The 16,051-nt window shown below is 31.8% G+C and overlaps 3 protein-coding genes across 7 annotated transcripts in view; all 3 read right to left on the bottom strand.

Annotated features, from left to right (window-relative positions):
• LOC145944324 (uncharacterized) overlaps positions 1 to 8,927 on the bottom strand; it is a 42,416-nt gene extending 33,489 nt beyond the window's left edge. Inside the window, exons 1-2 of the mRNA XM_083052591.1 lie at positions 8,814 to 8,927; positions 7,841 to 7,916 (exon numbers count right to left, since the gene is read on the bottom strand). Of these exons, the coding sequence (XP_082908717.1) occupies positions 7,841 to 7,916; positions 8,814 to 8,836 (99 nt within the window). The 5' untranslated portion in view covers positions 8,837 to 8,927. The remainder of the gene's footprint in view (positions 1 to 7,840; positions 7,917 to 8,813) is intronic.
• A 1,146-nt stretch (positions 8,928 to 10,073) lies between these two features.
• On the bottom strand, positions 10,074 to 11,751 carry LOC145939546 (protein DPCD). Its single transcript, XM_083043930.1, has 4 exons — positions 11,487 to 11,751; positions 10,810 to 11,012; positions 10,437 to 10,670; positions 10,074 to 10,350 (listed from the first exon to the last, which is right to left on the bottom strand). Exons 1-4 carry the CDS (start codon positions 11,548 to 11,550, stop codon positions 10,249 to 10,251), a joined length of 603 nt encoding a protein of 200 aa, XP_082900056.1. The 5' UTR covers positions 11,551 to 11,751; the 3' UTR covers positions 10,074 to 10,248.
• A 1,114-nt stretch (positions 11,752 to 12,865) lies between these two features.
• Positions 12,866 to 16,051, bottom strand: part of Cnc (NFE2 like bZIP transcription factor cap-n-collar) — a 101,126-nt gene continuing 97,940 nt past the window's right edge. For all 5 annotated transcript variants that reach the window (XM_083052449.1, XM_083052465.1, XM_083052457.1 and 2 more), the window contains exons 12-13: positions 15,599 to 15,963; positions 12,866 to 15,421 (exon numbers count right to left, since the gene is read on the bottom strand). In XM_083052449.1, coding sequence (XP_082908575.1) covers positions 15,254 to 15,421; positions 15,599 to 15,963 — 533 coding nt within the window. In that variant the 3' untranslated portion in view covers positions 12,866 to 15,253. The remainder of the gene's footprint in view (positions 15,422 to 15,598; positions 15,964 to 16,051) is intronic.

The raw sequence follows: 16,051 nt of genomic DNA, 5'->3' as shown, positions 1-16,051 counted from the left end.
AGCTACCATATCTGATGAGACGCGATAGATGGGGGACGCGTGACACTAAAGTACGAGACAGAGGTGTCCTGCACGTCGAGTTTCCCTTCGCTACAATCATCCCCTTCAACGCGCATACATTTGCAAGGACTCTCACCTGAACTCGTGGTCCTACCGTGACAGAAACTTTTGCTACTTGATACCATTTCAATTTGCAATCGATTCTATTGAACAGGCTTCTACATTGCTGAATTTATATGTCTAATAAATCCATATGCCTATAGATTGTGCGCAAATAGATGAAATTCAGGCATTGAAAATCTAGAAAATATTTGACGTATAATATAATATTAAACAGAATTTAAATGGAAAGATCGATAGATGAATTGCCATCGCCTATTCGCGAATTCCGTATCGCGCCGTTTTCCATTTTAAAATCGAATCGTCGACCGTAGATCGCAAGACACAGTATCGATAACAAATAAAATAAGCGGCAGCTCCAATTTAGTAAATGTTCAACACTTCCACGGCGCTTTCCCCCTCTCTCTTTCTCTCTCTTTTGGACATAGATAAAAACTAGTTTCATCAACAAATGACATGTTTATATGCTTTCTTCGGTGTCGATTGGCGGAACTTCGAAAGCAAAGTCGTTCTGGCGCAGTGGGTCTCGGCGTGACGCACGACGACCCCCTTTAGAGGCGCCAGGCTTCTAAGGGAAGAGCAGGAACAAGACGGCGATGAAGGAGAAGAAGACGAACATAAGAAAAGGAAGACGGTGAAGAAGAAGAAGAAAGAGCAGAGGAGGAGAGAAAAGAAGGAAGGCGTTCCGACGAAACGGAGCGCAGTGTCGGATCTAGATAAGATCTTCGAAACGGGGATCAGTAATATTTTACAAAGTCATCGAAGTTGCCCGCTAACTTCGGCATAAATTACAATCGCTGTCTCTCTTTCTTTCTCCACTGTTTCCCTCCTTTCTCCCGTCACACCGCTCATCCTCGCTCGTGAAATGCTCTATGGCTCTATGGGAAGATGAGGAGGCACTCGCGGATCCACCTCTCTCTTTGATGAGTGTTAAACAAACACTTACCATTGCTAATAACATAGAACACGCGTTCGCTTCGCAGTGAGCCAATAAATCCGCTTATCTAACGACCGTGCACGGCCGACTGCTATGGGAACGTAATAATGACGCGAGGACGTGTCCCGAATTAATCACCGTAATCTTCCAGCACGGGAAATTCGTGAGAAGAATCATTAAACGTCCACGTAATCTTGAACGAACACCTCTCCGTCAAATCAATCCATGTTTAAATATCGTTTAACTGGACAATCTTATATATCAAGTTAGAGAAAAATGTGTAAAATCGAATTATTGTACATTGTTACCAATTAATTAAAATTGTAAAAATTGTTTTATATTTTGTAAATTTAAATTTGTAATTAATTTGATCAGCATTAATTTGACAGCACGATAATTGATCAATGATAAATGATAAATATAATTATCAAGGATACCGAAAAAAATAATGGAAGGCTATAAAGATATTTTATTTGCCTTGGACTAAAATACAAACATATTAATATGCGCGTTGTAAATGTTCAAAAGTTCTGCGATAATGACATATACTATATTATGCGTGTTTATCGCATAAATCTGAAATGATCACAAAAGATAATTACATACAATTTTGTAAATTCCCAGTAAAATTCGTGCGAAATTATAAGAATCATTGATTACGAAGTCAACTATTTACCCGCCAGATTAACGTCTGCGACAAGGCACAATGACGCCGTTTATTATTTCCGACAGTGACCAAACCGATCGCTATCACCGTTACTTAATATTTCGTCGTGAAAAAAAAAAAGAGACGAAAGGAATCAGTCAGAAGGACGCGTCGCCCGGACCGTGACATGAATATGTTGCACGAGCACGAGTGATGAAGTTCGCGAGGATCTCATTCATAAATCATATGTAAAAAAATGTTTGCAGCTAATCCTACACATGGTATGTTTGGTGCAAAAACGTCACATGTGGCAGCTGTGAATAATGATTGCCGCATAGCGGACAATGAATCGATGCAATACTCTCGCGAGATGTGTAACGCGATGTTCTTTTCCTTATTTTCGCAGCCACAGCTTTTCCCGGTGCAGCTAAAAACTAGATATGAAAGGGTCGTCCGAGAAAAGGCATTCTACATTCTTGAGTTATCATAATAGAATTAATCAAACGAGTCGGCAGGATATTTAAAACTAAGAGGTTGTGCTATGAAATTCTAATGAACATATCGAAAGTCTCGTTATTTTTCACGTTAGAAAACAGAATTTTTCTTCTTCCTTCTTGTTGCATCAGATAAAAACAAAGTATATATTTAAAAAGATATTCGATATTTATATCTGTTAATTATCTTAATCAAAATAAAATTTAATTTAATACCACATTTCAAAATACCACAATACTATATAATATTATATAAAATACATATACAAGCTTAATTTAAATTGCAAATGAAGAAATTCCACCGCGTGAATTGAAAATGCGTTCTCCCCTATAATACACCGTTGAAAGAATACATTCCTCCAGAAAGTTTTAGGCAAATTTAAAACACAAAATGCTCAATCTTTCCATTCATCTTATTCTCGAAGAAACAGCTGCTTATACGCGTTTGCGTTTAGGGCGAGTAGCCCATGTGTAACTGAGAAGTTCACGCGATAACAATCTCAATATTCGGGATTTTTGGAAGGTTGAAATATAGATATCACCCACGACGAGAGACATTATCTAGCGAGCCCTATCCTACCTCTGGACACGAATTAATATTCTACCACCGTGCAGAAATCGCCTACATTGCCGCAGCAGTTCCAAAAAAGAAAGAAAAAAAGAAAAAAAAAATAGTCTGTCGAGATAGGCGGTCGAATTCCATATTTGACATCCCTATCGCTCAAGAACAATAAGAAGAAACTTGATAGCTATCTATTTATCCCGTATCTTGACAATTTAATGAAAGAGTATATGCATAAAAATATATATACATATCATTGTTAGAAAGCAAATATGTGTTTGTAAAGGTTTAATTAAGTATGTTGAAAAATTAGAAAGAATTACAAAAGCTTATACTTATATAAATTATTTATATAAATATTTTTAAAAAGTGTTTAGTTTTTCTTCATTAATTTAACTTTTATTTTTAATCAAATACTTATTATATTAGACAAGAAAATGCAAACGCAATATATAAACAATTTGCAAAATTTTTATTATATTTTATTATATTATATATTGTATGTATTATATTATATATTGTTAATAACATTAAGTTTCGGCATTCAAAATAGAATCCATCTATAGTACAAGTATTTCAAAAGTTTTTCTATATTTCTACTTATTTTCTACTTATATAATTCATTGTAGAAAAGTAAACTTTTGCTAAGAAATGCATCTGTGTCAAGAATATATGACTAACACCATCTTAAATTCATCGAGTCAGCATCGTTCCCCAATCAAAGAAGGAGAGAAAGATAGAAAACCTAATACTGTGAAGCGTCGGCGAAGAGCGTATCACGTTTCGTGTGAGCCGATATTTGTTACAAGTTCTTATAGATGATGAAGAAGCGTTCGCCGTGCGCGAGCCCAGGCAGCCCAAGAATGGGTGCTGGCCCTTTGAGGGCCCTATTAACAAGTGGCCCCCCGCGGTTGCCGCTGCAGCGAGCCCAATCAGTTTGTGAATCCAATTCGGAGCCCTAACTTCGACTTGTTTTATGTAATGCCCGCGATGCCAGAATCAATTAGCTATGGCACTCTCCTATTTTGCGTATGCATACGCAACGTATATGCATAGCGGGCGATCCCGACGAGCCGAAACTTATTTGCAACTGTCCTGCGCGAGTTAGAACGGCCGAAAATGGACGGGAAAAACCGGTTCCGGCCGCGAGTTAGGCGGAAATTAAATAGCTCGGGACAAACGAGGATCACAAAACATTGCTGCTCACCTCCGACCGTGCGGCGAATTAGGATCACTAATTCTTCCGCTCAGATCCCGCGGATTTTTGACACGAGCGACTTGTAAAGACCCAAAGAATATTGCGGCTGGATAACGAATAGCGCCAAAATCCTCTTAAGCGAATGATTAAAATTAATTAACATCAACAGAATATGTGCATATCTTAAATTTATCTTTAAGAATATTATAAGATTTTGAGATATGCATATATACATATGTATATATATATGTATATATTTAATTTTTTTATTTCAATATACGATAAAAAAAATATTGTACTAAATATTATATATATTATGTGTGGATATAAAATAAATTGTTAACATTATCGGCAAAGAAATGGATCCTTCCTTAAAAAAAAAATATCGGAAAGTGTCATCGCCATCCACAAACTATCGTCGTGAAGTACACAGAGAATTTTCTCTTAGAATTTATCCTGAAAATCATGGTAATCGTGGGACAATAAGGTATGGAAAGAATTTTATGAGAATATCTCTGATTAATATTTATCACAATAAAAATAATATCTATTACAATAAAATATAAAATATGTTTGATTAATTTTACTATGTAGTCAAATCAGGGTAAATTTTAAGAGAAAATTCGATCAGTGTACGATACGTTAATCGATAATTATTCAACGTTGATTAACATACAAATTATCATTAACTATAATTGCCATAAAAAATGGGCCGTTTAATCGTATCTTCAAAATGAGATAACGAGAGTCTTAGCGAGATTATGTCATAAAAGCGGAGAGATGCGACGAATACGCCGATCAGAAGTATGCCGTCGTGGCAAGCGCGATGCGGTCAATTAGACGGACTATCGTTACGTGTTTTAATGAGATTTTGACGCGGAGCCGAAGGTATATAAAAGTGTTTTATATCCTGTGAAACCTGGGCACCGTTGTGCCGTCAATTAGGAGTCGATGTGCCGCCCATAATCAGCATATGCAACGTGGCTTATGCGGCCCTTAGACCGATAATCAGAAAAGACTTATTATTTTGGTAATAAAAATGCCGCGATACGTCTGTTTTAAGCGCTAACAATATTTTCATATTTATGCAAAACTTTTTCTTTAGAGGAATGAGATGCTATGTGCAAATGCTCATTGACTGTATATACACTCGCAAATGAGAGTATTATATTAAATGAAAAGAACATTGATTGACTAATAATTATAATTACATATTAAAATAATTTCTCAAGCAATATCAAACTAAATTAAATATGCATAGGCAAAATCGAAAAAAAATAATCTAACATCTTTTATTGTATTTTGATATATTTTTTTATAGTTAATTGTTATGTTAAGCATTTTATATAATCCCCAATAAAGATAGGGGGAATGAGAACAAATATTAAAAAAATAAACATTAGAAGCAACGGCAAATAGATATATATCTTAATTATAATATCCCGTCATTTACGATTGATGGAATCACGAATTCTATATTATAAGCTCCGTCTTCAATTATCGATCCGTTTTGCCGATCAAATCCTAATTGAAAATTCCAAGAATCTCAATGAATAGGCATGAATCTCAGCGTGAATGACTATATGTCAATCGGCGCGTGCAATAATGTACAGTGTCTGACATTAGAACATACGTTTCACTTACTAGTCGAAGACTAGTAGACGAAGAGAGAACCGGTGAGACGGCTGCACGAGCCACCAAGAAAGGGAAGGGGAAGACGCACATATATCACGTTTGTTTATATCTACAGGGGGGTCATCGCGCGCGCAACAATACGGCAATTTGGCTGCGACCGATATGAGATCTCACGACGACGACGACGACGTTGCTTTCCCACCCTCCTTGCACCCCGGAGTAGACGGGTAAATGCGCGGCTCTCTGCTCTCTCCCGTCTCCGCTTCTCTTTTCTTCCGACTCTCCGACGCCGCCGATCGATTTAACGGAGACCCGTGCCACGATCCCACGAACCTGCATGCGTGAACGCACCTATACACGCGTGCATATATCGTAGCGACGACGCGTGTACCTGCTGCCCGTCGTTCATTTCGAGAATCCAACGCGATCTTATCTGCCATGCGATCGCCCCGACCCCCGCGAAGAGAATCTTTGATTTAGTGTAAAGGGAAGGACGAGAGAGAAGAATCGGAGAATGGGGGAGAGCTGGAAGGGCGGTAGACAAAAAGGGCATCCTGTTTCAGCGAACTGCGGCTAACGTAAATTCCGCGAGAACATCGCGCGCTTTTATAAATTTTGTTTTAGTAAACAGAGATAATTTTCTCTTATAATTTACCCTGAAAATTATGGTAATCATAGTAATCATGGGACAATACGGTATGGAAAGAATTTTATAAGAATTTCTCTGATTAATAATTATCATAATAAAAATAATATCTATTACAATAAAATATAAAATATATTTGATTAATTTTACTATGCAGTTTAATAAAATTAATCAAACATGTTTTATATTTTATTGTGACAGATATTATTATTTTTATTGTAATAAATATTAATTAGAGAAATTTTCATAAAATTCTTTCCATATACCATACTGTCTCACGATTACCATGATTTTCAAGGTAAATTCTAAGAGAAAATTTGCTTGTCAGTGTAGAATAATATCTAAATTAGATATTTATATATATTATAATAGAAAGAGATACTTTTCATTTTTGAACATTATAATACAAACGTTTTCAACATCATGGATCGCAATGATACAACGCTCAATTATGAATATCTTTTAATTTTACATTCACATGAATGTAAGGATCATCAATGTTCTTAGCATTTAAAAATTTATTAAATATTTATGTCATATCTGCAGTATTTCTTATATTTATATATTGTATATTTATATATCGAATTTTATTGTTTTATTCTTGGGTTCAATTTGAAAAATATTTTACTTTCTTTTTATGTTTATATGCTAAAGTATAAATACAATTTGAGTAAAAATTCTTAATTTTATTATTTTTTTAATATTCAACGATTTTAATTTTTATGTAACCTCGTTATATACACAGAGAGAATTTTCTCTTAGAATTTACCCTGAAAATCATGGTAATCGTGGGACATTATAGTATGGAAAGAATTTCATGAGAATTTCTCTAATTAATATTTATCACAATAAAAATAATATCTATTACAATGAAATATAAAATATATTTGATTAATATAACTATGCAGTTAAGTAAAATGTTAATCAAACATGTTTTATATTTTATTGTGATAGATATTATTATTTTTATTGTAATAAATATTAACTAGAAAAATTCTCATAAAATTCTTTCCATACCATATTGTCTCACGATTACCATGATTTTCAGGGTAAATTCTAAAATAAAATTCTCTCAGTGTAGAATAATATCTAAATTAGATATTTATATATATTATAATAGAAAGAGATACTTTTCATTTTTGAACATTATAATACAAACGTTTTCAACATCATGGATCGCAATGATACAACGCTCAATGAATATCTTTTATTTTATATTCACATGAATGTAGATCATCAATGTTCTTAGCATTTAAAAAATCATTAAATATTTATGCCATATCTGCAATGTTTCTTATATTTATATATATATATTTATATATCAAATTTTTGTTTTATTCTTTGGTTCAGTTTGAAAACTATTTTATTTTCTTTTTATATTTATATGCTAAAGTATAAATACAATTTGAGTAAAAATTCTTAATTTTATTATTTTTTTAATATTCAACGATTTTAATTTTTATGTAACCTCGTTATATATAATTCGTTAAAATACAATATAACTAAAATAAGTGAATTATAAACATAATATATAAATATAATATATAAATATAATTATATATATTATAATATATAAATATAAGTGAATTATTTAAGACTCACGTCTTTTAACGGAACTTTGAATGCTATGATATTGGTGCCCTTGATCACGTTACCAAAAGGTTTGTACTCTAACCACCTGTAAACACAATAATTATAAAATTAATAATAAGCAATGTTGTATTTTTACCAAGATTTTTACAATTAATCCGATAGCGGAAAAATAGTTTGAGTCCAATAAAACGTAGATAGTTACAGTAACCTGAATCGGATACAAAGTTTCTTCATAGCAAATATTTTATAATAAATATTATAAATGTATACGGCGTTATTAATTTTCAAGTCTAGGCATTTCCTAATATGTTCGTACACATATTCGTGCAGATATTCGTACGTTTTTTTTTTCTATTTATATTCTCTTCTCTTTATATCCCTCTTAACCACAAAATGTGAATTGATACTCAATTTCCACTGTAATTACGTACCCTAATTCCACGAAAATGCTATCTTTAATTCATTCTATTTCAGCTTCTTTAACGATATCTCACTATGAAAATTAGACACTCGACGCGATATAATTATTACACACACATTTAAAACTCGCCGTGTCCGATTAAACGTTAACATTTTCGCGCGCGCGTTAATCGATAAAAAAATATTTCGAAACTCTGCGATTTAAAGTACAAAATGCCATCTGCTTTAAACGGCGGGAAATTACACAAGACATTCATGCTCAGCCGGTTAGCCAGCTGTCCCGAAGGTAGCGTCGAATTTCTTCCCGAATGAACAAAACCTTAGTATTCGTTCTATTGACATTAGACGTACCACAAGCGCGTTTTAATTCTCGGATTAACGATCGCGTACAATTGTCGCATTAACGACACTATCGCAGGATGTATTTGAGAGGTGAAGAAAAATCGGCCAAGCATAACCTCTCCGCAATGTGACTACGCTTACGACCGCCATTTACGAGCTATTTTAACCATTGCGAGACCCTCGGCGATCCCTCTCGTACGGCGAATGGAAAATCGCTTACCTGTCCGGCACCGAGTTCGTCATATTTGCCGTTCACTCAAAGATCTTCCCGCGAAAGTAATGGCACAAGACACTGAAACGCAATACCGCCATAACACAGCACACACACTCAGCAACAGCAGCTGACGCGCGGACTCGACGACTCGGTGTTCGATAGATCGACCTCTCGATTCTCGCGCGCGATATCAGCCACTCGATAGCACCTACGCTAGTCGGTCATCAGTCGTCGCATAATCATTTCATTAAATATTTAATTCTATCCTTTCACAGTGATTTTCCATCAAGTGTCTCGAAGCTACAAATCATTATTACGCGCGATACAAATGTAAGTGCGAAAATCATGAAATATTTCAATTTCCGATTCGGAGATCCCGAATTTTTATATTTCTGTATATTATGCGAATTGAATTTGGCCGTTATGACGTATTGCAATCGGATCAGTTTTAACGGAATCGCAAGTTGGAGACTTTTACGCGCCATGTAACGTTCGCGAGACGTCTCGTGATGCAAATTTAATCGCGTTCGAGCATTCGTGAGTGTCGAAAGAACGAAATAAATCGCTGTAATTAATATATCGTCGTTATAATTAATACTGTGATCGATACAGTTATGATTATATTACGGTAAAAACATTCATACGAACGTAAGAATTTGTCTCTCCATATCCGAGTTGCAGGTGTACGGAAGTTGCTGAGAATGAATTTTGTCTGCAAATAAATGTGTTATCGGGCGATTACTATATTATATTTAAATGTAATATATCGCGTCGGTAGTGCAAACCTGTGAGTCTTATAAAGGAAATCACAGCTGAAAGAGCGTCGTTAAAGTAAGTGCCAAGTATTGCTAACCTAATAAACATTTTGCAAAGGGGATCCTCCAAAACTTGTTTAAAATAAAGATTCAAGTCATTTTATTTATAAGACAAATTATTTTCCCCTTTAAATTTCATTTATATTACACATATGTATAATATCACTGCATTTAAATATGATTATACAGAAAATGAGACGAGACATTTTTTTCAAACAATTTAATTACTATGCCTTAAAATAAAACATGTGATTTAAAAACAAAAAAGGTAATTCTTATTTATTAATTTAACATTTTTTTTTATTAGCGAATGATGTAAATATTTGAGGAATATTATTTTTTAGAACACGAAATTCAAATTATAGAAATATTTGTCACAAATTTTAAAGAGAAGAAATTTTAAATACATAATATAAATTCATACACTTTATTACATGGAAAACTAAAAATAAATTTTAATTTGATGATTAAATACATACATTATCACACATTTTAAATGCATAAGATTATTTCTTAAACTTACGTGAAAATAAAAAATAAAAAATAAAAATATTTTTTATTTGATCGATAAAAACAAAATTATCACAAATTTGACCAAGTCAGCAATTTGATCATAATACTTTATATTAACTGACTGGACATTGTTGTGGAGATTCTTTACTTTCAAACTGTAAAATCTTGGATAGTATTTTCTTTTCCACATCGAGAAGTTCGGGAGGTTTTTTATACTAAAATAAAGAAAAAAAAATAATGATAATAAATAACATATAGCATAACGTGTAATTGAACATGCATAAAAAAGCATTTCTCATACCGTTATAATTAAAGTATTATACTGATGCTTAAATGATATCCTTTCCTGTTCTGGTTTTAGCCCAATTCGATCGAGATCTAGAACCTTTAATTGTTTGAAGTACTTATTGTTACTCGTACGTATAGTTATAGTGTTATCTTTTTCTGCAGTAACGGAATATACATTATTAGGATATGGTAAATTTCTGATTCGCCACTCCAGGGCTGTTTTTGTTATTCTTTGTGTAATAAATGGCTGCAACAATTAAAAAACAAATTTAGAAAATACATTACGCATATTATCTGCTTATAATTATAAATATCACACTTTGTTTTAATTAATTAAATTATATTTAAAAAATAGTTTATATATTTATAACAGAAAAATAACATACAGTGTTTGAACTTTCTTGTATTCCATCTGTTTCGATATTGTTTTCTTTCGGTTCGGGATCTCCAATTTCTACGGTCCAACCGATATCTGTACCAAAACTATTTTTCTTTTTCCATATTCTTCGCATTACTACATTTGTATCTATGTTATATTCCTCTACCATTTCTGCCCCATTTTCTAATAAAAAATGAACTTTTCTTTTTCCTATATTCAAACATAATAAAAAATCAGTAAATTATTTGCATTTATTTGAACATCGTGCAAAATTTAATTTTAAATATTTTAATATTAAGACATTTTTTAATCAAAAGAACAAGTATATAATTTAATGTGTTACAAAAGATAATATATATCACATATATAACATAATTTGATACGTATCCGAGTATGACAAATATATCAACGTGAAAAGAAATTGATTAAGAAAGCAAATTTTGAAAATTTAGTAGCACTTTGACACGATGTAATTGAGAAAGTATTTGTTTCTACTACAATTTTATATATATGTATTTTATAAATCTTTCATAAATAATTACATATAATACATCTACTATATTGATCAAACATTTGGAGGTTATAAACAGATAACTCGTAAATCTAAATGCAAAACACATGCAGTGAAAACAGAAGAATTATAAGTGCGATATAATAATCGTAATTATATTTAATTATTCTTACCATCCTCAACAAGAACAGTTATCTTGGAATTTTGAATATCTCTTAACCATGATTCAGATGTCATTATTTTATTCTGTAAAGAAGATTTTAGATATTCCTTAGCAATCACAATCTCTCTCTCTCTCTCTCTCTCAGATATGTCAAAATAAGTATAAAGTAGATGAACGAAGAAAGAATATATTAATTTTTATTGTGAAAATCAGAAACATTCATCGTAACGCACAGGAACAGAACATACGAAACGTGATACTATACTGCTGATGAGTGAAATGAAATGTTGCACGAATTGCATTACTATGATTCACGTATATGAGTGGCTATTCGTCAATGTATGTTTTTACTTTTACCAATCACGAAATAGTTTTTAATGAAAAGTTGCATTGTGGTAATTTTGAATGCATTTATTTCGCATTCGAACTGATTGGCTCAAGTAGTGGGCTAGGGCAGATTTTTAATCAGGATAAAAGAGAAAAAATTCCTTGCTAAGCAAGTTGAATGCATTCGATCATACTTGAAATATTTTGTATAAATATTTTAATCGGTATATATTTATAACTTGATTAAAAAATGGAAATATATATATTTCATACATATATACCAGGTGTCCCATTTTAAAGGACCCACTCAAATATCTCATTGTCAGAAACACTGCGTTAAATCGAAAAATGTTTCCTACAAAAGTTGTAGGGTTTCGAGGGGGACATAACATAGTAATATTCATTTGACCTTGGGCGGCGTCTCCAAGGTTAGTGAAGGTTAACCTTAAGTGAAGGTGAGAATGAATTTTGAAGAAAATAAAAAAATGCTTCCGATAAAAGTTGTTCAAATTAATTAGTAGAAAAAGATGTTATAATAAAATATATGGGTTTCCATTTAAAAAATTTATTCTCACCTTCACTTGACCTTGGAGACGCCGCCCAAGGTCATATGAATATTACTATGTTATGTCCCCCTCGAAACCCTACAACTTTTGTAGGAAACATTTTTTTATTTAACGCAGTGTTTCTGAGATATTTGAGTGGGTCCTTTAAAATGGGACACCCGGTATACCTAATAAAAATTTCACATAGATTTAACATTTAATATCTTAAAGACGTTAAAGTGCTCAATGTGCAGCTTGAGGATATATATGATTATATGTTATTTATAATTAAAAGAAAAATATAAATGTGTTTTTCTTCAGTAATATTAAATTTAGTAATATCACTTTAATGTACGCAGTTTGATATAACTGTAATGAACTTTATGACAATGAAAATAATTCAGGAAAATAATGTTTAAACTGTTTTTAACATCTGCTAACATGATTTGATATAGGAATTTCTAAAATTAATATTCATAGATTAGGTATTTATATTAATTAGACAAGTACAAACCAATACGATACTTTCCCCAGAGGTTTATTCAGCTTTATTTATATAATATAGAAATTTAATGACAGGAGATCTTCATTGTAATTAGGTGGATTTGCGCACTATTTGTGCATATCCAAATTATTTGTACAATAGACGAACAGAGTTCTTATAAATTATAATCTTTTACAAAGGTTTGCCGATAATGAGATCTCCGCTCGCTAAGTACAATATGTAAAAGGCATCCTACACCCCATAGTATGAATACAATTGCATATGTAAATGTTAATAAGGAGCTGATTATTAATAATTGCTGACATAAATTGTATCTTCGTTCGTTTTTTAACATTATAACATATATTTTATTATTACTCTTTGTGTATATGTATTTATATATACAGATACATATACATAAATACATACATTCATATATTTCATATATATATATATATATTTATTTATATAATATTTATAGAAAATTATACTAGCTACATTAATATATACATAAAAAGGCAAATGTGAAATACCTGAACATTTCTCATCTTTTTATTTTATAAAAATATGTGTTTTATCATGTTTGTTCGTATTTCAACGAATGCTATTAATATTATAGCATTATAATGCATCGCAGTAAATGTATTCACATACTTGTATTATATTTACTATGTTATTTGTAATATATATATATATATATATATATATATATATATATATATATATATATATATATTACAGTGTGTGTGATCTGTCTGACCAGAGTGAAATTTAAGAAATCTGTTTAAGCTGCTTTCTACATGGAACACAAAATGGTTCGAAGATTAGTTACTGCAAATTTGCCAATGCCTCAATCATTTGCCTTTTATCACTTCACTCTACTTTGTAATCCTCAATTAAATGCAGTTCTAGTTTTGCATTATCCATCTAGTTTTTCACATCCATGACGCTATACCTGGAACTGTAAGCGTTTCGCAAATCGATGTGTATTCTCTAAATTTATAACACAACAAAGTTTATTTAATAGTATACATATTGCGCATGATTAACGTTCACTTTATTCGCATCAATATGCACACAATGTGCCTCAACACCATAGTATTTTGCTCGTGGCAAGTTATAAGTGTGTTATAATTTTGGCAATTAAGTATACTACTAACAATAATCACAATCAATTGATTGAAATCATTGGATAGGTATATTTCAACGTAATCATCGCACTCCTATACTTCTATGAGAATTTTATATATGTATTTTATATATGTGTATATGTGTGTGTGAGTGTGTATAAAAATCAATTTATATATCATATTCATAGATAAAATAATTACATTGAAACAACATAAAATCTGTTTTTATGAATATAAAAAATGAGCTTTTTAAATGTATATTGTATCACTGCACATGTGTCAGTTACATATTTACGTATATGTATTTTAAAAGTTAACAAGCATATTTTACGCATAAAGCAGGAAGAATAGTAATTGGAATAAGACATTAATTTAGAGTTGCTTCAATTATGATGACACAACAGTACTCGTGCATGATTTTACAATATAATAATCATTTTATTATATATATATTTTTTACTAATTTCTTATTATTTATGTATATCAATTTATCTTATTATTTATGTATTGTAATCTTCCTTTAACACTATAGATATCGTGATTTGTTTAGGCAATTGCAAGAAAACTCATATACTATAACTCATTTCATTATCTTTTCAAAAGTATATAATATTATGTGTCACACTATAAGGCCAATATAAACTCTTGAAATATGTTCGTATATTGATAGCTTAAGTAAAGCTTAAGTAAAGACAAGATTACAAGAAATTTATGAAGCTTTCAGTTTTATTTCATTATTCTCTATTTTTCTTATTTAGGACAGTCAACAGACAAAATACAATGTGTACGAACAAACATAACTGTATGCCCTCCCCCCCGATGCTGTAATATAAAAATTTGATTGTGAGAATGAAAGAAAAAAAAATGCACGAAATGATCTTTGGACGTGAAAATGTATTAATAGGTGGTCTGTAACTGAATCAAAGTAACTGAAAAAACTGTGATATCATTTTTACATACAACCATCACTAGGATGATTAAATCCTATTTTTTCCTTCTATTTTTTTAAATATATTTAAAAAAAGTCATTTGTCAAGTTACAATCGCGTAGTCGCGATTTGTAAGCTAATAGCTTCAACGAATTTCGTTGTTTATTTGGAGTGCGAACCATATGTAAAATTATGAATTTTGTTTGACGAGAATTATGCGCAGTAATTCTAATAACGTGTAACAATCTTCATTCCCCGACACCGTATTCGCCTTCACTACGCTTTGGACGCACGTCCTCTGTTCAAGGAGAACAAGAGTTCTTCAATAATCAATCACATTGATACACAATCCTTTAAGAATTTCATTCCTTGTGCTCAGAATCGGGTTTGGTCTTCGGTTCCATTGAAGACTGTCGCGATTGATGCGGATTTGTCTGATTTCTGGGAACTAACAGAACGTTTCCATCTGCAGACTGTTGAAGACTGTATTCATATGGATGATATTGATTACCATCTGGATCCCGTAAAGACTGAAATATAAATATAATTATAAATAATTAGATATTTTTTTTACAGCTTTTTTTAAATCATTTTTAACATTTTAACAGAAAATAATAAATAATAAAATAAATCATTAAATTTTTTTTATTAAAAAAATTATTATATACTTAATACTAGAAAAAAGTGAGATTGATAGTAATACCAACTTGAAAAACATGACGGTAAAGTTGACTAAATTTGTCCTTTACTCGCTGTCTCTCAATTAGCATAAATTCACGCTCGCGGACAAGCCTGATCTTACGATCTCGCATCTCTTTTACTTCGTCAGCTAGGCTTATGATTTGATCCAATTTTCTTTTGCGACAATTCTGTGCGGCAACCTTGTTTTTGCCTCGTCTTCTAATGTCGCGTATTAAGGATAGTTGGGCCTCACTGAGATCATATTTACTGAGACGTTCATTAAACTCGTCCATGGGAAGGTTGATGATGTCACTGACTGAAATCGGCACACTCAATGCTCTTGCTCTCTTCTCGTCCCTCGTTAAATGCTCATCATTGTCATTTTTGCGGGCTAAAATTATAAAAAACGAACATATGATACAATCTGATGTTATTTAACTCATTATTGATTAACAGTTTTTAAATATTGGAATAAACTT

The sequence above is a fragment of the Prenolepis imparis genome, unplaced genomic scaffold (genome assembly GCF_030444845.1).
Source record: "Prenolepis imparis isolate NDT839.2.m4 unplaced genomic scaffold, iyPreImpa1.0 SCAF_1, whole genome shotgun sequence".
NCBI lineage: Eukaryota > Metazoa > Arthropoda > Insecta > Hymenoptera > Formicidae > Prenolepis > Prenolepis imparis.
This window is presented reverse-complemented; position numbering and strand designations above follow the sequence as displayed.